Source organism: Lynx canadensis, chromosome A2 (assembly GCF_007474595.2).
Source record: "Lynx canadensis isolate LIC74 chromosome A2, mLynCan4.pri.v2, whole genome shotgun sequence".
Classification (NCBI taxonomy): Eukaryota; Metazoa; Chordata; class Mammalia; order Carnivora; family Felidae; genus Lynx; species Lynx canadensis.
The window spans coordinates 4360161-4385920 of NC_044304.2; the positions used below are offsets into that span (position 1 = coordinate 4360161).

Genomic DNA, 25760 nt, shown 5'->3' on the forward strand with positions numbered 1-25760 from the left:
AGGGCTGTGGGAGGGGGGTTAGGTTCGATGATGTGTGTCCTTGGCATATAGCACACGGTACTCAATAAACGTGAGTAGAGTAGAGGCTTTCAATTAGAGCGGAGGCTAGCCCAGCTCTCCAGCAGGCCAGAGGCCCGATGGGCTAGCCTCTACTCCTCTGGGAGTGAGCGATGGCCTGGATGCCAATCTTCCTTTGCAAAGAATGTCAAGTGGCCCATGGGTACCAAACCCAGCCCGGGCCCTCCGGTTACGAATTTCTTGCCATTTCCTAACCTCCAGTTGATCCACACCCTGGCAGTTACACACCTGCCATTCTCTCTCCCCAGCACGGCCTTGCCAAGTTCTCCAGGATGGCTGGTCTCCTCTGGTCATGGAAGTTCATCCGGAAAGCGCACCCCCCACCCCCACCCCGAGCACCCACTTGAAAGGGCTGCTTCCCCACCTCACGATTCTCTGAAACATCACCTGCTTTATCCCCGTGGCAGCACTTATTAGTGTCTGGAAATGCCTTCTGTGTCTTTGTATTTGTCCAACAGGTGTCTCCGCGTGACAGCAGGGACATCGTATGTCTTTGCTGTCTCATATCAGCAATGGGTAGTGTCAGACATGAAGCATCTGTCCAACTCCACGCGCATTTGTCGAAGAGGTGAATGAACGAACGGGAAAACAGACGCAAAGCACATTTTCATATTACAGACAAGATGCTTCCGTTTCAAAGGTAGGAAAAATCACTTCCCCCAGATGAGACAACTAGGAAATCACGGAGCAGGATTCAAGCTTAGCTCTGCCCGACTCCGAGCCTGGTGCTCTTTATATTTCTTTTAAATGTTTATTTATTTTTGAGAGACAGAGCACGAGCGGGGGAGGGGCAGAGAGAGAGGGCGACGCAGAATCGGAAACCGGCTCCGAGCTGTCAGCACGGAGCCCGACGCGGGGCTCGAAGTCACAAACCGCGAGCTCATTGCATGGCCGAGGACAGGTCCAGCAGTGACCACCGCTATTTATGAGATGCCCGGGGACCAAGCCCCCGCCTGAGGCCATTCGCAGTGGATGCCGGGTGATCGCAGCCCGTGGGGACCCAGCCTCACAAAGTGAACACGAAAGAGGAACTGAAAGAGAGTAAGGGCGGGTCGTGGAGTGGACCCATGCCGGGCAGCTCCCCCAGGTCATCAGACTACTGCACGGAAGGGTCGCGAGGTCCCCTGTCTTGGGGCGGGGCCGCGCAGGACGGGGAGGAAGGGGAAAGGGAGCTGGAGGAAAGAACCGCGAGTGTCTCTCAGACTCCCGATACAGTCCTCCTTCCTCAAGACACAGGGGACTTGACTTGGCGGGTGGTTGGCTGGTCAAGAAACTGGCAGACATCAGCAGTTCTTGTCATCACTGACTTCCACGTAGGGGAGCCCCACGGGCCACGTGTCCCGAGGCCAGTAGCGGACTTTGAGGGTGTGACCTGGCATCTCATACCTGGCGTCCACCAAGGCCATGGTAACCATGCCATAAGGAAAGGTGATGCTGATAAGCACATGCCTATGGGGAGCAGGGAGGAGGTGGTGAGGGCACAGGATGTCCCCGAGCTAGCCCGATGCCCCCTCCTTGCTTCTCTCCTTACTTCTCATGGGTCCTGACCTCTCCCGGGTCCTGACCTCCCAAACGGACCTTCTGGACTTGACCCTTGACTGAAACCAGCACCCCCCCCCCACCAGACACACACACACACACACACACACACACACAGGCACTCCCAGTATCCGTGCCTCCCCTCTCTGCCCCCAGGCTCCTCCTCCAAGCTCTGGCATCTTGAGATTTTCCGGTTCTGGGGCTCCGTACCGCCAGGGCAGGTCCTTACCAGATGCTGTGCAGGTAAAAGAAGTTAATCCATTGCCAGAAACTGCAAAGCACGCGGTCACTGATCCAGCTGGTCAGCGCGAAAGCCCACAACACTACAGACACCTCCATTATGTGCCGAAGCTCCTTGTTGTTGGTCCTAGGGAGAGAAGGAGGAAGATCAGAGCCTGGCTCAGATAGCAGAGCCTGAAGGGGCTGATGGGAAATTCCTCCATCCAAGGAGATGAGGCCGGGAGCAGGGAATGACCAAGAGTACAAGGGGGAGGGGGCCCAATTTGTGCTTGTTGTTAGCGTTTGCTGAGCACTTATGGGATGCCAGGGACAGTTCTGAAAGTCCTTCGGGTCAGGGGGCGCCTGGGTGCCTCAGCTGGTTAAGCTTCTGACTCTTGGTTTCATCCCGGGTCATGCTCTCACGGTTCGTGAGTTCAAGCCCCACATCGGGCCCTGTGCTGACAGTGCAGATCCTGCCTGGGATTCTCTCTCTCTCCCTCTCTCTGCCCCTCCCGAGCTCTCCTGCACGCACGCTCTTTCTCTACCTCTCACACACAACATAAATAGGCTTAAAAAACAATAATAAAAGTCCTTCAGATCAAAACTCGGCCCTGACAGCAACGCTATGATTCTCGTTTTGTAGACGAGAGAGCGGGTGTGCGAGATTAAGGTATCGCTCTAACCGCACCCAAGGTTACACAGCCAGCAAGCGGAGCTGGGGGCTGAGCCAGGCTTGTCGGACCGCGGATTTCTTAGTCAACTAGCCCTTCCCTGTTTGTGAGTTTGGGGCTCTGAGTGTGTGCACAACTGTGAGTCAGTGCAGGAGAATTCCTGTCCGTGTGGCTATGAGAACGTGCATGTCCATATGTGGGAGGGTAAATTCCCTGGAGGCCACGTCTCTTGGGACGACTCACGCTCAGAATCTGTTTCCCCAGCAGCAAAGCTGACTCCGTGTCCTTCAGGAAAGAGCATATGAGGGAATATGGTGAGGCAACGACTCCTTTATAGTTTACAGTGCGGGCCCTGCCCCCTAGTCTAAAACGGGAAGTTTGAACGTCACACGAGAAAAAGAACAGTGAGGAAGCACTGGCGAAATCTGAACAGACTCTGAGGTCTAGTTAATACCATCGTCAGGGGCGCCTGGGTGGCTCGGTCGGTTAAGCGTCCGACTTCGGCTCAGGTCACGATCTCGCGGTCCGTGAGTTCGAGCCCCGCGTCGGGCTCGGTGCTGACAGCTCAGAGCCTGGAGCCTGTTTCCGATTCTGTGTCTCCCTCTCTCTCTGCCCCTCCCCTGTTCATGCTCTGTCTCTCTCTGTCTCAAAAATAAACGTTAAAGATTAAAAAAAAAATACCATCGTCAATTTCCTCCTTTTGAGGCTGTACTACGGTTCCACGAGACACTCCATTGGAGAGGCTGGGGGGAGCTGGGGGAAGGAGACACAAAACTCTGTACTATTTTTGAAACTTGCCAGGAGTCTGCAATCACTTCAAAATAAAAAGTTAAAAATAGGTGATTGCAATGGATCGAAACACCTCTAGGACGTAAACATCCGTGCGTTCATAATAATACTTTCTAAAAACTTTCCGGGGTCCCTACTCAGGTAAGGCCCCAACTCATTACGCTAGAAATGGATCAGTTAAAGGAAACACTCAATGATCAGTCCTATCATTCCTGTGCAAAGCGTATTTCAAGGTTGATGAGTGAAAGTCCTTCTTAATGGAGGAACTCCAGATAATCACTGCAGGAGGAATTATGGGCCTGATCAATCTTAATAGCACTAGATGTGGAATAACACTCATTATGGGGGTAATGGGATGGAAAAAGAAGCACCCAGAACCACACATGACACATTCTGGCCTAAAAACATGTAAACCTAAATCCAGATCTAAATGTTAATTTTCAGGAAATAACAAATATGTGTCTATCTATATCTATATCTATATATCTATATCTATATCTATACCTGTATCTGTTCTATATCTATATCATCTATATCTTTATCTATATCTATAAACACAACGAAAGACACCACACAGGAAGCAGGCAGCTACATCTAGAATATTCTACAGGACAAAATGATGAAGCTTTTCTGTTATCAAATCAGAGGCAGGAAGACAGGGGAGGGAGGCAGAGACTGCTATGATATAAAGAAAACCTAAGAGACTGTGTTTGCATCCTGCTTTCAACATGACTAGTTGTAAGAAGTCATCTTGAGAAACTGAGGCAACATCACTTCAATCTGGGTATTGTCAACTTGGTTAGCACTCTGTGTGCCATATCTAACATTTGTCCCTCTAGATCCTTCCCTGACGCTCTCCGGTCTGCCCTATGCCCCAGGGAGGTGGGATGCTGAGTTGTGTGGACTGAATGCTTCCAGTTAGATTAGCTAATGGCTTCTAGTTGGATAGCCAATGGTTCCCAGTTGAGTTGGCCAATGGTTTCCAGTTGGAGTAGCCAATGGTTTCCAGCTGGGTTGGCCAATGGAGCACCCCAGCAACAAACCAAAGGATACGGGGAGAGTACGGTTAGAATATTTGTTTCTCTGGCCTCCTCCATGTGGGGTTGACTCAGGCTAGCTGCAACCAGCAACTGGAGGTGACATTTCTTGCTAAGGAGGCCCTACTCCACAGGGCTCTCTCCTTCCAGACTCTTGTAATCACTCCCTCCCATTACCCCCACCCAGGTATCCTGATGGTCATAGGAGCCCACGCTTATTAGCACAGGGGTTCTAAATTCCCTGGTGATTTTCCTACACCTGCCATCTCCTTTGTAAATAAGCCTTTTATTCAGCTCTCCTCAAATGGCCCCATTTGAGAGTCCCCCCCCCCACCTCTATCCTGTCAAGGTCTAGTATGGGTTAAAAAAAAAAAAAAAACCTCTTAATTAGGAGGGTTAAATCCTGAAAAGTTCATAGGTGCCAGTGTATGGAATCTGGGGGAATGCATAATGCAGACAGTTGTCGAGGCTGGTTAGTGGGCACACGGAGGTTTATGGTACAATAGTCTCTGCTTGTACGTATGTTTGGGGTTTTCATGATGCAAAGGACAAGTTCTGCTATCAGACAGCCTTAGGTTCCAATCCCAACAGTATTCCTTGTTAGTAGATGATCTTGCGGAAATCATATCCTCTCCTTGAGCCTGGAGTCAATGAGCACTCTGGGGCTGGGACTCAATGAGTAAGCAGGGGGGGGTGGTGCCTGGAGGGTGATGGGAGCCACCTCCCCGGGCAGGCGCCTGCGGCCACTACCCACTTCTTATACTCCTGGAACACGATGTAGAGGATGTGCACAGCGATGCTGTTGAGAGCGTATGCGTTGATCACAGGTCTCAGGAAGGACAGGAAGGTGCTGACCACTGTGGTGATGAGGACCAGACAGGTGAACCGGGGCCTGAGGGAAGAAGGACTCAGCTGTGGGAGGATGACTGGAAGGGTCGGGGGGTGGGGGGGTTAGGTAGGGTCAGGAGATCTTGCAGCAGAGGTAGATGAGCAAAGGGAAGGGGTTCTAGGGAGCCCAACTGAACTCAGAAAAAGATCTTGAGGCTCCCAGGCGGGCTCAGCAGAGGGTCCCAAGAAGGGTCGAGGCAGGGTCTGAAGGGGGTGGATAGGGTGATGAGAGGGTCTCAGGGCAGCTCAAAGGGCTTAGTCAGCTCAGCAGACAGTGCCAGGGCCCAGGCCAGACAAGGGGTTAAGGGAAGTCAGGTAGGATTAAGGAAGGAATTACGTTGGTCCCAGACACTATCAGAAGAGGGGTCCAGGGAGCCTCAGGTGGGTCAAATAGCATCAGGAGAGAGATTCAGAGGGGTCTCGGGTCAAGAGAGGGGCCCAGGAGGATCCAAGGAAAGTTCCAGGGAGCCCAGGTGATAGGCTCATGGGAGAGGTCCCTGGGGCCCAGGTAAGCTTAAGCATGGGTTTGGTGGGTTTAGACACATTCTGGAGAAGGTACCAAACTATCCAGGTAGGATCAGGGGGGATTTCCAGAGGAGGAGTTAAGTCAGATAAGGTCGGGAGAAAGCCCTGATCCGGCTGGTCGGGGGAGGGATTCCAAGGAACCCAGATGGGCTCTGATGGGACCCACAGAGGACCGGCCCCAGCCCCACCTGTTCTCTCCTAGGAAAGTGGGGAAGTAACAGCGAGGCATCCATATGCTGTAACTACTGGCCAGCAGCCACAGGATAGCAATCTCATCCAGCAGCTGGCCCAGGAGGCTAAGCGTCATGTGGAAATACATGGAGAATAGGCCTGGAGCAAGAGACAAAGGTAGGTGGTCAAGAGGGCTGTCCCCCCAACCCCCGCCACCCCAGTGTCACAGACCCCCACCTACCTATGACCATAAAGAGGATCCAAGTGATATAAATGCAGCGGGAGCGTTTCTGGGCATAGGGGTACATCAGAAACATCATGAGAGGCCCAAAGATGAAGAAGGTGACATTGCTGAACTGGAAAAGAGGAGGACATGGGGAGGGGGTCGTCAGAAGCGGAGGCAGAGGAGGAAACCCTCAGTCCTTAGCCATTGGTCATCTGCCCTCTTTCAGGCAGTTAAGGAACCCAGAGTCTGGCAATCGGTCAGTTGATATTGGCAGTCAACCAGTCATCAGTAGATTCGTCACTCCGTTTTTCTATGAGTTCATTCACTCATTCGTTCAACGAATGTGGCAAAGTCTATCTACTGACTTTCTGCAGCATGCATTCTCCCCCTTTTCCTTCTAGAAATAAGATCCCCAACTTTAAGACACAGCGACGCAACTAAAGACTACATTTCCCAGCCTTCCTTGCAACTCGCTGAGCCCTTGTGACTTGGTCTGACCAATGGGATACGAATGCAAATGAATCTATTACTTTTTTTTTTTTCATTAATGTGAGCTACATTTATCAGGATTTGCTGTATTAGAAAGTGAAACTGAGGGGGGCGCCTGGGTGGCTCAGTCAGTTAAGCGTCCGACTTCGGCTCAGGTCTCACGGTGTGTGAGTTCGAGCCCCGCGTCGAGCTCTGTGCTGACAGCTCAGAGCCTGGAGCCTGCTTCGGATTCTGTGTCTCCCCCTCTCTCTGCCCCTCCCCCGCTCATTCTCTCTCTCTCTCTCTCTCTCTCTCTCTCTCTCTCCATCAAAAAAAAAATAAAAATAAACATTAGAAAGTGAAACTGAGAAATTTTCAAAATGCAGGACTACACCAGCACACATTCCCTTGGCTATCTGAGAGATGATGTCATCACTCATCACAAAGCCCCTAGAAGATTCTACGGTACCCTGGTGAGATAATTAGAGTGAAAAAGGCAGATAAAATCTTCATGTTATTATGAAAATAATTTTCATCTCGAGGAACCTGAAAGCTCTAGAGACCCCACAGTGTCCCTGGACGCTGTTTTGAGAACCATTTCCCTATGAATGGCAGAGCCAAAGGGCTTGATAATGTCGAGTTGCTGAATTCAGTTATTCCAGAACCATCTACCTCCAGACTTCCATTTCAAAAAATAATCAGATATGATCCTTTCTAGTTAAGCTGTTTTTAGTGGGCTGTTTCATTTGAAACCAAAGAATACCTGTTACTGGGATTCTGGGTCCAAGTGACGTGGGATTGGATCCATACTCCCCCCACTCACTAACTAGGAGGAGGTAAAATCAATGCTCTAACCTTCCATATCTGCATTTCTGACATCTGCATTATTGCTACCTCTTTGTGTCCTTGACCCAGAGGTCCCCAGGTCTCACTAGTCTATGAGTACAATTAAGGTGACAAGAACGTTTGCACCAGAATTCCAGGGGTTCAGAGTCCCTGACTGCTGATACAGGACTTCAACGCCCCTCAAAGTTTCCCTCAGATATGTCTGGGCCACAGAGAGTATCTCACACGAGCTCAGAAAAAAGGTGTTCTCACATATATTTAAAAAAAGGGGGGGGGCGGCGCGTGGATGACTCAGTCGGTTGAGCGGCAGACGTCCGCTCAGGTCATGATCTCACGGTCCGTGGGTTCAAGCCCCGCATCGGGCTCTGTGCTGACAGCTCGGAGCCTGGAGCCTGCTTCAGATTCTGTGTCTCTCCCTCTCTCTCTGGCCCTCCCCTGCTCATGCTCTGTCTCTCTCTGTCTCAAAAATAAATAAAAAACATATAAAAAAGAAAAGAAAAGAAAAAAACGTGAGGTCAGCCTGCTTGCTCACTCATTTGCAGCCTTCTCTCCCCAATAAAATCTTCCTCTTGTAAAGGTCTCTTTCATTGCCTGAATCCCATCTTAGAAAGTGAAGAAACAGTGCCCTGTTAACTAGGGCACTCCGTTATTTCTCAACGTCCTGAAGACTAGGGCGCAAGTCAAAAGCAATGAGCTATCACCCCACACCAGTCAGAATGGCGAGTATTAAACAAGGGAAGAAGAAGAAATAACAAATGTCGGGGAGGATGTGGAGAAAGGGAAACCCTCGTGCACTGTGGGTGGGAAAGCAAATTGTGCAGCCGCTGTGGAGGCCCCTCAAAAAATTAAAAATAGAAATACCACATGATCGGTTATTTTGCTGCTGAGCGTTTACCCCCCAAAACACAAAAACGCTAATTTGGAAGAGAGGGAGACACAGAATCCGAAGCAGGCTCCAGGCTCTGAGCTGTCAGCCCAGAGCTTGACGCAGGACTCGAACGCACCCACTGTGAGATCATGACCTGAGCTGAAGTTGGACACTTAACCGACTGAGCCACCCAGGCACCCCCAAAATCTTTAAAACCTATAAAGAAGATGTGGTCTATACATATATCGGAATACTACTCAGCTGTAAAATAGCATAAAATCTTGCCATTTTTGACAAATGGATGGGCCTAGAGAGTATCATGCTAATAAGACAGAGAAAGATAAATGCTGTGTAATTTCACTTCTATGTGGAATCTTAAAAAGAAAACAAACGAACAAACAAACAAAAAGAACAAATTCATAAATACAGAGAAGGATCTGGGTGTTGCCAGAGGGGAGGGGGTGAGGGGTAGGCAGATTATGTAAAGAGATACAAGCTTCCAGCTGCAAAATAAATAAGTCTCAGGGCTGAAAAGTACAGCACAGGGAGTACAGTCAATAATATTGTAGTGACCTTGCGTTGTGACAGATGGTAACTATACTTACCGTGGTGAGCATTGTGGAACATACGTAATTGACAAATCACTATGCTGTACCCCTAAAACTAATATAATATTGTGTGTCAACTACACCTCAATAAAAAAAAAAACTACAGAGCGCAGTGGTGGGTATAGGGAAATGATTTACCTGGTACAAGGCCACCCTCTAGGAGCCTAGGTCCTGGGCACCAGGCAGGTATCCCAAGGCAGGCGTCCTTCTGATTCTAGGGAAGCCCATGGCTCTCCTTGGGTGATGGCAAACCATCTCAAAAGCCACCATGAGGACCCTTGGAAAACTGGTTTGGCATGAGTAGAACTGGTCTGGTTCCACTCGTTTTCCATGTCCTTGTTTTCCACGCCAAGGTGTCTGATGCCCACCAACAGACAAGTCAAACACATGTCTGGCATGGCCACCTAGCTCACAATGACGACACACTTGGTGTGTCTGAATCATGAGCCCTGCCCCCCCCCCCCCCCACTGGAGTAGACGCCTATCCCAAACTGGGCGAATCAGATTTGTTGGGAATTTGAAACCTGGAGCGAACGCAAAGCCTGGGAATCGCCAAGATTGTGTCACGCCGTTGTCAGTTCCCTAAGATCTGGGGATATTGTCTCGATGTTTGAGATACGTCAGCCGTCTTGCCACCACAAACAGACAAGACTGAGGCCACGGGCAGTCTGCCTTCGAGCTAAATCCTCCAGACCTGCCTTGGATCCCAGCCTTCCCAACCAACTCATCTTTCCATTTTGAGATACCCCAGCACCTAGCCAATGCATTTTTCCTCTTTGGTTTTTTTTTGTTTTGTTTTGTTTTGTTTTGTTTTTGTTTTTTTTTTTGCTTAAGCTAGCTTTCTATTTCTTCAATCCAGCAAAACCATCACCATTGGTATATTAGCTAGGGTTCTTGGGTAGCAAGCAACAGGAAATGTATTTGGTGAACTTTTACCACAAATATAAATATGTGTGTATGTAATTACTCATTAAATTAGTTATCACTCAGTCATTTATTATGGCGAACTCATTAATCAAAAGAATTGCGGAAGACAAGGAAAACCGGAAACCACAAGAGCTCTGAGCCTTGAATGGACAGTCTCTGCAGGAGGCAGCTTTTGGGCAACTTTGTAGCTGTTCTATCCAGGCCCAAGATTCATCCAATTCTGGAGATGTTGCCGGGACCACACCCACCCTTGGCCAGAGGAGGGGGAGCTCCTTGACTGACCACCCCAATGAGACCATAACCAGTTGGAGAAGGGCAGCTAGGGGGTCCCAGGGAAAATGGGGCCATGGATACTGAATACGGGCAAAATCCCAAACAAATCCTACGTTCCCTCTGCCTTCAAACACCAGCCCTTAGGGTGTATGAAGCGTGGCCAGAGATGCTGAACCAACCAGTTTCCCAAACTCTAAACACATCTGTGACTCCCGTAAATAAAATGCAAACTGTTAAACTTGACTTATAAACTCCCTCCATGACTCACCTCTCTCCACCTTCAACTTTATCATCTAGGTGGGAGGGATGACCCAGTTCTTCCAAATGAGCCATGCTTTCTCTCACCCCTTAACCTCCAGAAGTTTGCACGTGCCGTCCCTACTGCCTGGAACATCCCTTGTCCCCACTTACCCCTCCTGGCCAGGCCAACTACACCTCCACCTGTCACCTGGGCATCACTTTCCGATAAAGCCTTCCCAATTCCCCAAGGCAGGGTCAGGTGGCCTCCCGCTGTGCTGTGTCCCTCTGTCCTAACGTTTGTCCGCCAGTTCTGGAACTGTCTCGCTCTCCCACTAAACCTGGCTCTCAGAACAGGGGCTGTGTCCTCCCCATTCAGGAAATATTTCCTGTTGACTGGACCTCAAAACAGGTTTACACGGATCACCAGTCGCATACGTGAAAACACTTGGCAGAAGAATGTCTTGGGCCTGGAACATTCTGGATGGAAGGCGTTAGGACTGTTACTTTCTCACCTGTTGACAGCATGCTTTTATAGACATTGCTCCCTGCTCCCTGGCTGCGTGACGTAATGTCTCTGGGTTTCCCTTTCCTGCATCAGTAAAATGGGGGAGCATAATTAATGCTACTGTGGAGGCTGTTGGAGGGGAACGTGTGAGGCCGGGCACTGAAACACTACATTGCCAGGGATGTGGTCCTAGCTCAATGAATAGCAAGGGCCTGCTGCGGCTGGCGTTGTTGTGGGAGATAACAGTAACAGGCTCATCCTTGGTTTCCTTGCTCCAGGCTTGGGGGTCAGCAGAACCCAAGGCTGAAGTTTCCGAGAACGCCCCTGAGCGTGCAGAATGAGGGCAAAGCAATGGGCGGAGCCTCTGATTAATGGGCTCCAACTGGTTCCAGAGTCTCTGATACCATCAGAGACTGCCCTCTGCCAGGGCCTGCCTCCCTGCCTGGGGCCAGCCCGTTTCCCAACCTCTGGCCCCACCCAGCCTCTGTGAGGCTGGAGACGCACCTGCCCAGGACCAAGAGCTGGACTCTCTGGGCCCCAGCCCCAGCAGGTGTCTTCATATCCATTCATTCACTCACTCACTCACTCACTCATCCATTGTTTGCTTACCAACCATTCCTTCAGTACCTACTATGTTGTTCAAATGCCACAACGGAGCCCCCAGACACAATCTGCCTTCACGGGTGTATCCAGTCGGGGTTTGGGACACATGGCAGGCCTCATTTGCCTTCTCTACCTCTGAGCGCCGCAGCGAGGATTAGAGAACCAAGGGCTCTGGGGCCAGTTTTGCTCACTGCCGTGCAATTCCACGGTCTAGCGCGGTGCCTCACACACAGCAGGTGCTCAGAAAGTTTTTGCAGACAATGATGCGTGCAGAGAACACACGTCAATAACGTAGCCATGTGCCTGGCCCGGGTGCTATCGTGGCTGCTGTGTTGCTTTGATTCTGGAATAATTTGCTCTTTTGATCACCGGTACCCTGCAGGGTCTCTGGCAAATAGATGTGGCTGGGTGCCTCAGGTCTGGAAGAAGGAAAGGAGGGAAAGGAGGAAGGGGGGGGGAAGAAGAGAGGGAGGGAAGAAGAAGTGAGAGAAGAAAGGCAGGGAGAAGGGAGGGCGGCAGACAGACCAGAATTGACTGCCCACCTCGGCCTTGGGAAAAGGCAGTGGGGGAACCCCTTTCTCACTTACCCCGGCCACCCAAGCGGCCCCTCCCGCCCCCCACAAAAGGCTTCTCTCCCACCCGTCGTTTCATTTGTGGGTTCCACCGATTCAACCTTGACGGTGACCTCCGTGAGGACAATACCCACCTATTCGACCCCTGGCTGTGTCCCCAACACCCACCGAGCGCTCCAGAAAAAAAAAGCTGCCGAATCAATCAAGTCAACGAAACACCCCCAAGCTCTTTCTCCCCACCGCCAAAGCTCAAACTCCCACCACCCACACCTGGCTCTGTCACCTGTCGAGGACCCCCCTCCGCATCCACTCAATGTATGCGCGTGAACGTGGGGGCAGGGCTGGGGGTGTGCAGCTAAAGCAGCAGTCACAGACCCTCCCTGAACGGGACTTACTTGCATGAATTAAGAAACACATAATTAATTCTTAATCACACAGTAACTGAGCGGCCTCGCGATGCTGTGGTTAATTAAGTGAGAGACTCTGGGACCAGGTGGGCAGACGCAGCTTTTGGGCCCGTGCTATCTACCTGCCGTGCAACCCTGGGAAAGAAACATACACTCTCTGAGCCTTTACCCCCCACTTGTAAAATGTGGAGAATAAAGAGTCCCTACTTCTTAGAATTGCTCCGGGGGTTATACGGGAAGTGCCACCTGTTAAGTGAAGGTAATACACCAACACTTCCGCGTCTCTGGCCATGTTTACCTTCTAATAGTAACAACTTTATTCAATGCTTGGGATGTACCAAGAACTGTACATTTTTTTAGATCTGTTTTTTTTTTTTCCAAATGGAGGTTTAAATCACATATGCTCAAATTCACTCTTCTAACGTGTGAAACCCGGGGGCGCCTGGGTGGCTCAGTCCGTTAAGCACCCGATTCTTGGTTTCAGCTCAGGTCATGATATCACAGTTCACGAGATCGAGCCCCGCATTGGGCTCTGTGCTGGCAGCGTGGAACCTGCTGGGGATGCTCTCTCTCCTCTCTCTCTGCCCCTCCCCAGCTCGTGCACGCACGCACGCACATGCGCTCTCTCTCTCTCAGAAATAAATGAATTACCTTTAAAAATAAATATATAAAGTGTGCAAGTCTGTGGCTTTACTCTACTGTTCATGAGGTTGTGCGACCATCACCACTCTCTAATTCTAGAACATTCTCACCTCCCCGGAAGGAAACCCTGTATCCATGAGCACTCCCTCCTCCCCCCGCCCCCCAGCAACCACGAATTTGCTCCTTCGGCTCTGCAGATTTGACTCTTCTGGGCATTTCACGTGGATGGAATCCTACCAAACGTGGCCTTTGGTGGCTGGCTTCTCTCACGGAACGTCCTGTTTCCAGGGTTCATCCACGTTGTGGCATCAGCGCCTCCCTCCTGTTTATGGCTGAGGAGTAGTCCATTGTGTGGACGAACATTTGGGATGCCCAGCAGTTGTTTCGTCCTCTCCACGGTCCTGTGAGTTAATTACTATTAGTACCCCACAGCTGCTCCCTTTCTGAATAAGTACTCAGTGAATATTTGCTGAATAAATAGGAAGGGAGGAAGGAAGGAAAGAAGGAAGGAAGGAAGGAGGAGGGAATAAGGAAGGAAGGAAGGGAAGAAGGAAGGAAGGAGGAGGGAGGAAGGAAGGAAGGAAGGGAAGAAGGAAAGAAGGAAGGGAAGAAGGAAGGAAGGGAAGAAGGAAGGAAGGAAGGAAGGAAGGAAGGAAGGAAATAAGGAAGGAAGGAAGGAAGGAAGGAAGGAAGGAAGGAAGGGAAGAAGGAAGGAAGGAGAAGGGAGGAAGGAAGGAAGGAGGAGGAAGGAAGGAAGGGAAGAAGGAAGGAAGGAAGGAAGGAAGGAAGGAAGGAAATAAGGAAGGAAGGGAGGAAGGAAGGAAGGAAGGAAGGGAAGAAGGAAGGAAGGAGAAGGGAGGAAGGAAGGAAGGAGGAGGAAGGAAGGAAGGAAAGAAGGAAGGAAGGAAGGAAAGAAGGAAGGAAGGAAGGAAAGAAGGAAGGAAGGGGAGAAGGAAGGAAGGGAAGAAGGAAGGAACGAAGGGAGGGAGGGAGGGGCGAAGGAAGGAAGGAAGGGAAGAAGGAAGGAAGGAGGAGGGAGGAAGGGAGGAAAGAAGGAAGGGAAGAAGGAAGGGGGGGAGGGAGGAAGGAAGGAAGGAGGAGGGAAGAAGGAAGGAAGGGAAGAAGGAAGGAAGGGAAGAAGGAAGGAATGAAGGGAGGGAGGGAGGGGGGAAGGAAGGAAGGGAAGAAGGAAGGAAGGAGGAGGGAGGAAGGAAGGAAGGAGGAGGGAAGAAGGAAGGAAGGGAAGAAGGAAGGAAGGAGGAGGGAGGAAGGAAGGAAGGAGGAGGGAAGAAGGAAGGAAGGAGAAGGGAGGAAGGAAGGAACGAAGGGAGGGAGGGAGGGGCGAAGGAAGGAAGGAAGGAAGGGAAGAAGGAAGGAAGGAAGGAAGGAAGGAAATAAGGAAGGAAGGGAGGAAGGAAGGAAGGAGGAGGGAGGAAGGAAGGAAAGGAGTCTTTCTTTCTTCCCAGTACCACCTGGCATGCTGTACCCTTGACTTCTGTTTATTTTTTGTCTCCTCCATACCCAGGACACCAGCCCCATAAGGGGAGGCATTTTGGTTTGCGTTGGTCATCTCTGTGCCCCCAGAGCCTGGAACAGTGGCTGTCCCAATTCTTGCTGACTCATGCACAAAATGGAGGGGCCGTTATCTCTTTGCGTTGGACCCCTCTGTCACCCCCCAGAAGGCTTTTTCTGAAGCAGAAAAGAGGTCCAGAGGGACCTATCGAGTCTGGGCCAGCATGTGTCATGGGCATGATCACCATTGTGTGAAATTATTCAGTTAATAGTGTCTGCCCTCCCTGAGAGCGGGAACCATGCCCCTCCTCGTTTTCCGGGAGCAGGGCGGCTGGCACAAATGTTTTTGCTGTGAATTCGATGAGAAGGAATACAGAAGAGGGGGGTATGGTTTAAAACTCACGGGGGGCACCTGGGTGTCTCAGTCAGTTAAGCATCTGACCCTTGATTTCAGCTCAGGTCATGATCTCGAGGTTGGTGAGTTCAAGCCCCACATCGACCTCCATGCTAAAGGTGCAGAGCCGCCTTGGGATTCTCTCTCTCCCCCCTCCCTCTGTCTGCCCCTCCCCTGCTTGCATGCTCTCTCTTAAATGAATAAACAAACAGTAAAAAAGAAAAAAACAAAACAGGGGCGCCTGGGTGGCTCAGTCGGTTGAGCATCTGACTTCAGTTCATGTCATGATCTCACGGCTCATGAGTTCGAGCCCCACATCGGGCTCTGTGCTGACAGCTCAGAGCCTGGACCCTGCTTCCGATTCTCTCTCTCTCTCTCTCTCTCTCTCTCTCTGCTCCTCCCCTGCTCATGCTCTGTCTCTCTCTCCTTCAAAAATAAATAAACATTTTTTTAAAAACTTTTAAATAAAATAATAAAATAAAACTCATGGGACCTGCTACTCACAGCCAGGGGCTCAGAGAGGGACAGGTCTCCCCCTGCACCACACAGCATTCAGAGAAGAGGGGCTGAAGCCCTCGCCCTGCAAAGGCCAGCAGCAGAAACGCTCAGTTGCAGAAAGAGGTAGGAGGTGTGGGCACTGCAGGCTCCCACTCGGATCGCTCTGTGCCTTCCACTGTACCCACCCCCATACTCTTCCCACTCATTCCACCCCTGCACCCCTGCCTATCCAATCCCCCCCACACCCCCATCCAGCCATCCCCTCCCTTTGTCCTGTACCCAAGCATCTGAGAAGGAGCTTTCCGGAGAGGATGAGACGCAGAGCTTCTGAAGCTTTGGCAGGACCCCAGGAAAGAAATTCAGCAACACAGCTGCTTCTCAGAGCTGGCGGGGGGGGGGGGAGGCTTGAAACTTCCTCTCCCACCACTTGAAACTCTCCTAAGTTGTCAGCAGCCCAGAAGGAGGCCACACCTGGAGGCCACCAGGCTAATGCCAGCACAAGCAGACTGAAGCGGCCCACACCTTGACTTCTCCCCTGCCCCACCCAGTCCAGGCCCTCCCACACCCTTGACCTCTATTCCTGTTGGATCTGCCATCCTGTCTCTCCGGGGCCCATCTATGGCGGGCAAGCAGGTGTCCCAGCCGCTCCCCACATCATTGACTCTTCGCTGTTCAAAAGTCATCCATGGCTCCCCGGTGCCCTCACCACGGAGCCCACACTCCTCTGCTTGGCATTCCTCATTTGGCACCTGGAAACCTCACCCACCTTTCCCTCAGCCCTCGGTTCCTCCCCCACCGGCAGCCTGGGCTCTGGCTTTCAACCAACTGTGTCTTGAGATGCTGTTCTCTCTCGCCTCAAGACCTCTGCTTCTGCCGGCCCATTTGGTCTGTATGCCTTGGAGACACTTACTCATTCTTCAAGCAATGAGATCCCCTCCACATTCAGCAGGCACAGCCCTAGTGGGTCATCCCCATGGCCCCCCTCTGCTCCCTCTGGTCCCTTTGCCCTCCCTCTGCCACAAGCTAACCATGGGGCGGGGCAGATCTGACCCTGGACCCCCCACTTCCTTAGCCTGGGAGCACATAGCATCTCTGGGACCCCCGGGATCAATCAGCACGCATTGGTTTATGGCGTTCTTGTTGGACGAATGCATGAGCCCAATGAGTCTATCAGCAAATGTGGGACGTATTTCAAACACTCCGACTCAGCAAGCAAAACTTGCTCATCTTCATTTCTTCTCATATTCTAGCCACGGAAACACTCCTACCCTTCCCTAACTGTGCAGCCCCTTTCGTGTCCAGAACTCAGCACATCCTTCTCTCCTCTCCTCCCTTTTCCTTGACTCCCACCCTGCTTGGCAAAACTTCCTGCTCATCTTTCAAACCCGATTCCCAGGTGTCCTCCTCTGTGAAACTTGCCAACATGCGGGATGAGTCCTCCAGTGGTTCCTCCTTCCTGCTTCTATTCCCTGATCATGTGGCCCTGGGTTTTGCCCCAGATTCAGCCAACCCTGCGAGCAGTGCATTGAGAAAGCGAAATATCCTTCAGAGGTGCCTGGGTGGCTCAGTCGGTTGGGTGTCCAACTCTTGATTTGGGCTCAGATCGTGATCTCACGCTTTGTGAGATCGAGTCCCGCATCGGGCTCTGCGGAATATGCTTGGGAGTTTCTCTCTCCCTTTCGCTCTCTTTGTCCCTCCTCCACTTGTGCGTGTGCTCTCTCTCTCTCTCTCTCTCAAAATAAATAAATAAACTTTTAAAAAACTCTTGCTACTGTTGGTGGGAATGCAAACCGGCGCGGCCGCTCTGGAAAACAGCGCAGAGGTCCCTCAAAAAAATTAAAAATAGAACTACCCTACGACCCAGCAATTGCACTACTAGGAATTTGCCCAAGGGATACAGGAGTGCTGATGCATAGGGGCACTTGTACCCCAATGTTTATAGCAGCACTTTCAACAGTAGCCAAATGATGGAAAGAGCCTAAATGTCCATCAACTGACGAATGCATAAAGAAAATGTGGTTTACATATACAATGGAATACTACTTGGCAATGAAAAAGAATGAAATCTGGCCATTTGCAACAACATGGATGGAACTAAAGGGTATTATGCTAAGAGAAATAAGTCAGTCAGAGAAAGACAAATACCATATGATTTCACTCATATGTGGAATTTGAGAAACTTAACAGATGATCATGAGGGAAGGGAAGGAAAAATAAGATAAAAACGCAGAGGAAAGCAACCACAAGAGACTCTTAAATATAGAGAACAGACTGGGGGTTGATGGGGGGGCGAGGGAGAGGGGAAAGTGGGTGATGGGCATGAAGGAGGGCACTTGTTGGGATGAGTACTGGGTGTTGTATGTAAGTGGTGGATCATTGGGTTCTATTTCCTGAAGCCAACACTATACTGTATGTTGGCTAACTTCAGAATTAAAAAAATAACAAAAAAAAATATTGCTACATATTTTGTCTTCACTTACAGACCTCGAGCAAACACATGCTTTTAAAGAGCTTTGTGGTATTTCGCCAGAACGTGCTGAGCCCTCACAGGTTGGTGAAAGTGTTATGGCTTCCTTTTTATTTATTCATTCATTTATTGCAGTTACAAATGACTCAGACAGGACTTTGTACGTAAATTTTGTTCACCATCGGGATTATCTCTGTGAGGCAAGTTCCTGGAGGTTCAATGACCGAGTGGGGGTGGTGAAGGTGCTGGATGTACATCTACATCTCAACACAACTTGCCACATTGCACACAGAACGCTGCGAGATAGCAGCTGCCCGCATTTGCGTGCCCGCATTTGCTGCAAAACAAACTCGGTTTTAATTACTGATTTGAGAAGCCAAAAAAGAAAAGATCTTATTATTTTCTAGTCGGCTGCTTATTATTTATGTATATATAACAATTATTGTTATATCATATAAGATATACTATATTATATACAGCATATAATACACAATATGTAATAAATACATTATTATATCTTATGAATATTATATATGTGTGTATATCATATACCATATAATAAATATATTATTGTATAATATAAAATATTATATATTGTGTATGTATATTATATACAATATGTATATACAATTCTATCAGAAGCTGGCAAACCATGGCCCTGTACCGATTCTATCCAATGTCTTCTTTTGCATGGCTTGCGAGCTACGAATGACATCTGTGCTTTTAAATGGTTAAAAAAAAATAAAACAAGAATAGTATCTTGTGACACGTGAAAGTTACATGAAATGCACATTTCAGTGTCCACAGATAGAGTTTTATTGCCACACGGCCCCCCTCATTTGCTTATATACCGTCTGTGGCTGCTTTCCAGGTACAATGGCAAAGCGGAGTCCTTTCCACAGGGATCGTATGGCCCCCAAAGCCAAACATATTTAACATCTGGCCTCTACAGCAGACGTTTGCCAACCCCTGACCTATAGGACTGATTAGCTCTGCTGATGGGTTCGGGCTACTCAGAAGTGTTTTAGAGGAGAGAATCTTGGGGAGACCCTTTATAACCTAATCTGCATTCAATTCCTTAAGTTCTGGTGGTTTTGCCAGAGCCTTTTCTTTTCTTTTTAATTTTTTTAATGTTTATGTTTGAGAGACAGAGAGAGAGAGGGACAGAGCGCAAGCGGGGGAGGGGCAGCGAGAGAGGGAGGCACCGAATCGGAAGCAGGCTCCAGGCTCCGAGCTGTCAGCCCAGAGCCCGACGCGGGGCTCGAACTCAAGGACTGTGAGATCGTGACCTGAGCCAAAGCCGGACGCTTTAACCGACTGAACCCCCCACGTGCCCCTGCCAGAGCCTTTGTGATAGAAGAGAAAATATCCAAGTGTGTTCACACCAGGGAAAGGTAACTACTATTTTGTGAAACTTTTGTTTCCGTTTGATAAGTACCTGGAAATGCAGGTACCGGGTGATGGCGCTGTGGACATCTGGTACGTGTCATAGCCATGTCTCCTGCACCCTGGAAGTGTCCCCCACTCACTCAATTGGCTGCATTTAGAGGCAGGCTGAAGGGAGGCTCCCTGAACGCTCCTCCCCGAATCCACGCACAGAGGAGCGTTTCGCGTAGGCATGTGCGGCTAGACTGGGGTCTCAGCCCAGCCCTATGGCAGCCCTTTCTCGGTGCCTTCTCTGGGGCCCCCACCTCAGGGTGGACTGCCAGGGACTCCAGGGAGAAGGGCCCCAGACCCCCAAACCTCTTCTCCACCTCAGAGACCGGCACGTTCAGCCCCCTCCCGTTTTTCAGGCAAGAGCACTGAGGACCAGAGTCAGTATCTCTGTCCAGGAGGAGCAAGAAACAGGGAGACCACAGAGAAGCCCTGAATCTCAAACTTCCGTGCCCCTCCCCCCGGCTCTGGAAAGCGGTGGGGTCACAGTAACAGGGCAAGAGTGAGGGAGGCATCTGGGACTGAGCTCCCAATCCCCAAGCCCCCAAAACATCTCCTGGACCCACCAAGTTCAAATCCTAGCTCTAAGTGCCATGGTGACCCTGGGCATATCTTTCGCCTCCCCTTTGACCGAGCACCCTCAGTATGCGCAGGGCACAGAGCAAAGCACGTTGCCTGCACCACCCACCGACCGTCCCAGAAGCTCCAGGGCCAAGGGCGGCCTGCCTAATTCACCGCAGTCTCCCCAGCACCCCGCAGGAGGAGAGGCACGGCCACATGAATCTTCGGCCACTTGCGTCTTCTAAACTTTCCTGAAACGCCACCGCCATCCAGGCCTTTTGAGCCCTTCCGATATGGCCTCATACCAAGGATGGGGGGAAAGAGGACTACTGTGCCCAGAACTGAGGGGTCCCTGGGACATGAGACTTCCGATGCTGAAACCAGGATAGCCCCCAGCAAACTGGAATGAGTTGGTCAACCTAAGCTGGGGGTACAGCTGAGAACAAAATAGACACAGCCGTCTCCTCCGGGAAGCCCTTCCTGGTCCATCCCTCTGCCACCGGCTCATGGATCACCTCTGCCCTCCCCGCTCCCCAAGGCTGCCCCCGCACCTCCCATTAGAGCACCATCACCCTGGCTTGCGAATGCCTGGAGTCACATGCGTGTCCTCCGCTCCAGGGGAACAGGGAGCGTGGCTATTTTCCTGGTCACTGCTGCATTGCCAAAACCTACCACAGATGCCCCGTGAATGAACAGAGGCCAGCACTCCTTGCCTAACAGACGGACGAAAGCTCAGAGAGGTGAGCGCTCCAGCAGGTTTCTCCAGCGGCCGTGTGGAGAAGCCGGGGTTTGAACCCCCCGTCCGGCGAGACCGCTGCCCCCAGCCCTCTCACCGTGTTGTAGAACTCGGCCACCAGCTCCGAGTGCTGAAAGTTACTCTCACACCAGTCCACCTCGGAGCTCTGGTAGGCGAAGATGCTGGGCATCCTGACGTGGTGCCCGCTGCCCACTGGCTGAGTCTGGCGGAGAGCAGCATGAGAGCCTAGGAGGGCCGGGCCGGGTGAGACGGGCAGAGGGCAGCTGTTGCTCCACAGCAGGGAGGAAAAACCTGCCGAACCGCTCCCCGGTTGCACCAGGACGGCCTACCTGTGCGGTGGCGGTGGCAGCTGCCCTGGGCAGAAGCCGAGGGGCTGGCACCGTCCAGGCAGGGCACGGGATGGCCAGATCATGGGCCTCCCGTCCCCACCCACGCGGAGTGGGAGTTAGGGGTCTGGTACGAGAACGGTGATTTAAAATATTAATGAGCCCCTGGAGATGAGTACCCTGGCTACCCCCGCTTTGGAGGCGGGCAGACGGAGGCAGAGAGAGCAAAGCCACCTGCCGAAGGCACGCAAGGTGAAAACGCCACGACGTGGAAACAGGCAGCTGAGTCCAGACTCTAGGCTCTTACCCATTAGGCTGAACTATGTCCACGCTGTCAAAGCTCTGTGCTGCTTGTCGCCACACCGGGGGCAAGGGCAGCACACGCAGCCCGAGGGGCTTGGCTCAGCTCACTCGTCGTCCTTGGCTGTGTAACCTTGCCCTATCATTTCTCCTCTGGGGGCCTCAGTCTTCCTGTTTGTGCTATGGGAAGGCGGGGCTGGATTGAAGCCATTTCTCTCGGGTGGTCAAAACTACGCCCAGAGTGTCCCAGCTTCTACCAGAGGCCACCTGCAAAACCCCCATGAAGGGAGGGATCTGCAGAGTTCCAAGTCTGGGGGTCCCTGGGCCTGGCTTCCAAGGGCTGTGGCAAGCTCTGGTTTTGGAGTCAGCAAGGCCTGAATTTGAATTCTGACTTCCTCCCCTTCGTAAGCTGTGTGACCTCCTGGGCAAGTGAATCCACCTCTCTGAGCCTCAGTTTGCTCATCTGTAACACGAGGAGGGTGGCGGTGGGCCCAGGTGTCTTTATAAAGGCACACAGAGAGGGGCGCCTGGGTGGCGCAGTCGGTTAAGCGTCCGACTTCAGCCAGGTCACGATCTCGCGGTCCGTGAGTTCGAGCCCCGCGTCGGGCTCTGGGCTGATGGCTCAGAGCCTGGAGCCTGTTTCCGATTCTGTGTCTCCCTCTCTCTCTGCTCCTCCCCCATTCATGCTCTGTCTCTCTCTGTCCCAAAAAAAATAAATAAACGTTGAAAAAAAAAAAATTTAAAGGCACACAGAGATAAAGCCAGTCAAGAGCTTAGCTCAGTGCCTGGCCCAATGTGGGCCCAAGAGAAATGGCAAAATGGGTTTTCTTATTGTAGCCGATCTCGAACTTTAAGGCAACCCGTGGGAACAGTAATAACAGTGGCACATTTTACTGACTACTTACTGGTGCCAGGCTCTTTCCTAAGTGCTTAGCATTCAGTATTATTTCATTGAATGTTCTTGGCAGCTCGAGGAGAGACTTACCATCTCCAGGTCACCGGCAAAGAAACAGAAGCCCAGAGAAGTTAAGTGATTTACTCAAGGTCACACAGCTAAAAAGTAGGGAGAGACTAGATCCACACTTCCCTCGTGTGTAAGATGGGAATAATAGTGCCTCTCAGAGCTGCCGTGCAAAGTTTGCCTTAACTGCTGGTGCATCCACTTCCCATTCATGGCAGGGAAATAAATTGATTTAAGCTTTATAATTCTGGGGGTGGTTACATAAATCTATACATGTGAAGAAATTGCACACACACACACACACACACACACAGGAACGAATATAGCAGGTGTTGAGATCTGAATCAGTTCTGTAGATTAATCGATGTAAACGTCCTAATTTTGAAACTGTACCACTGGAGAAAACTGAACATAGGGTACAGGAGACCTCTCTGTGAAATCTTTGCAACTTCTTGCGAGTGTACAATTATTCCAAAATAAAGAGTTGTGTTTCTTTTTCATTAACTGATTTAGGTTTTTAATTGGAGAAAGAACAGATCAGCAGACTGTGGTATATCAATACGATGGAATATAAAGGAGCCTGCCTTATAGAAGGAAATCCTGGCACCTGCTACAACGTGGATGAACTTTGAGGACATTGTGTTCAATGAAATAAACCAGATACAAAACAACAAACACTGTCTGGTGTCCCTAGAGGCGTCCCGTCCACAGAGACAGAGAGCGGATGGTGGGAGCCAGGGGTGAGGCAGGGGGTGGGGAGTCCGTGTTTCATGGGGACAGAGTCTCAGTCTGGGGAGGTGAAAGTTCTGGAGACGGATGGTGGGCAGGGCTGTACCATTATATGGAAGTCCTTTATACCACAGCTTAGCCATGCAAACCGTTTCAAAATGGTTCAGATGGTCAACTTTAGGTTGTGCATATTTCACCACAGTTTTATTTATTTATTTTTTAATTTTTTTTAACGTTTTACTTATTTTTGAGACAGAGAGAGACAGAGCATGAACGGGGGAGGGGCAGAGAGAGAGGGAGACACAGAATCGGAAGCAGGCTCCAGGCTCTGAGCCATCAGCCCAGAGCCCGACGCGGGGCTCGAACTCACGGACCGCGAGATCGTGACCTGAGCCGAAGTCGGACGCTTAACCGACTGAGCCACCCAGGCGCCCCACACCACAGTTTTAAAAAGCCAATGGTTTAGGTTTCTAAAAGGGGTTTTGTCTGATAAAACATCAATAAACAAGAGTTCAGGCAGAAGGTAGATAACATGAAAATCTTGAGGGTGGTCTGTGAAAGTCAGAAATTTGGGGACTACTGAGGTGCGTGCTCAGGGCCCAGCCCAGAGCCTAACGTGGCTGCTGTCACTGGTATACTCGTTGTTGTTATTATTATCCACAACTTGTCAGAGCTTCCATTTTCCACCCCCTGCCAGGTGCCCAGAGAGCTGCCTTCCAGATCCTCTGGAAAGACGGGAAAGATGCCAGGTTTGGAGATGAGATAAGTTCCCAGAGACTGAATTAGAAGTGCTGCCCGAGTGGCTCTCTACTCCCCCAGAGCAGCTGGAATCCCACTGTCTAGCCATAGCCCTGGCCCCCAAATCCCCTCCCCAGGTGGGCCAGGAGAGCAAACATATACCAACCCCACCTCTCCTAGCCCAGCTGAACGCGGAGAGCCTGAGTCCCTGAAGGCGGGGGGGGGGGGGGGCGAGGTGCAGGGGGCAGGGTACCGAGCACTCTGAGGCCCCTCCCTGTTCAAATCCAGGGCAGGGTACAACTGTCGGGATCTGGCCATCAGGGACCTCAGTGAAGGGTTTAGCAGCAGGAAGCAAGGTGGTGACAGGTGCCCACGTCCGGTCCAGCCTGGAGAGTTTGGGAAATCATCCTGCACAGAGCCGACTAGGAAAACAGCACAGCCAGATAAGCGTGTGATTTCTCTCTCTGCTAGGGAGAGAGACGGAGGCTAGCGTGTGCACAGGGCCAGAGCCTGGGAGAGGGGGTGTATGAGTTCTGGGGGCTGCTGACAAATTAAGACAGTGGCTTAAAACAACACACACATATTATGCTACAGTTCTAGAGATCAGGAGTTTGAAATGAGTCTTATGGGGCTAAAATCAAGGTGTCCACTGGGCTGGCTCCTCCTGGAGGCTCTAGAGGAGAATCCATTCCTTGCCTTTTCCAGCTTCTAGAAGCTTCCCGCATTCTTTGGCTCCGGCGGGGGGGGGGGGGCATCCTCCATTTCAATACATGCTGCTCCCTTTTGGATTCCATCATCACACCTCCCTCGCTCTGACTGTGACCCTCTTCCAAGGACCCTGGGATGACACAGGGACCACCAGGACAATCCTGCAGAGTCTCTTTGCAGGTAACATTCCCAAGTTTCAGTACCAAGGATGTGGGTATTGGGGAGAAACACTAATCTACTCACCACAGGGGGAAGGAGGAGGGTCTGGGGGTAGCGGCACTGGGGGCTGAGAAGAGGGGTGAAATAAATTCGGGCCAGATGGATATGTGCACAGAATTGGGGATGAGAATGGGCACGGGGCTGGGGAGTGGACAGGGCGATGGGGTGTAGAGGGGTTTGGGAAGGGGCTGGAGACTGGGTTGGGGTTGGAGAAGAGGTCAGGGGTTTATGGCAGAATTGGAGATCGAGGTGCTGGGGATGGAAAGGGGCCAGTGTGGGCCTGTGGGTGGGGCTGGGACTCTGTCTCTGGTGGACAAGGGCATCCCTCCCACTCCCCTCACCCGGGCAAAGGTCTCACGTGTTCCTATTGGGGGGGAGGTCTCTTCCACTCTTCTTCTCCCTCCCTTCAACACCCTCCCCAGGTTTGAAGCTGGGGTCTGTCCTTGGCTTCTGTCAACTGCCAGTGCGCACCTGGTCCAGGTAACCGGTCACAAAGACCATCAGGCATCCCAGCCCCGCCACACTGCTCAGTTGCAAGGCCACTGTTAACTCCTCTCACCCCCGTCATGAGCCTCAATAGGAAAGGGACGGATTTCTTCTTATCCGTGTTCTCATAAGCATCACATAACAGGTGCGCATCACAGAAAACACGAGTCAGCAAAGAGAAAATTAACCCCCCTGATCATTTTACAGTCTGGACATCCTAAGTGCTGTAAATATTGAGATATTTTCAACTTAAAAAATTGTTTATATAATTTTTTTAACAAAGATTTGGGTATATGTATGTTTGTTACCGAATTTTTTCACTCAAAGTGTCATTAATACCCTTCCATAGTTCAAAGCATATAGAAAACCACATATGACACAAAACTTACTATCTTAGCCATTTTAATCTATGTATCTATCTATCTATTTAGAGAGAGTGGGGAAAGGACAGCGGGTGAAAGGGAGAGAGAGTCCCAAGCAGGCTCCACACTATCAGGGCGGAGCCCGAGGCGGGGCTTGAACCCACGAACCGTGAGATCACGACCTGAGCTGAAATCAAGAGTCTGAT

At 51.0% G+C, this 25760-nt stretch overlaps 1 protein-coding gene across 1 annotated transcript; it reads right to left on the minus strand.

Moving 5' to 3' along the window:
- Window positions 1–886: 886 nt before the first annotated feature.
- ACER1 (alkaline ceramidase 1) lies at window positions 887–25207 on the minus strand. The gene is made up of 7 exons (XM_032595277.1): window positions 25178–25207; window positions 20802–20927; window positions 6159–6273; window positions 5935–6076; window positions 5088–5225; window positions 1847–1984; window positions 887–1527 (listed from the first exon to the last, which is right to left on the minus strand). The coding sequence occupies exons 1-7, from the start codon at window positions 25205–25207 to the stop codon at window positions 1362–1364; spliced, it is 855 nt and encodes a 284-aa protein (XP_032451168.1). The 3' UTR covers window positions 887–1361.
- Window positions 25208–25760: the final 553 nt, after the last annotated feature.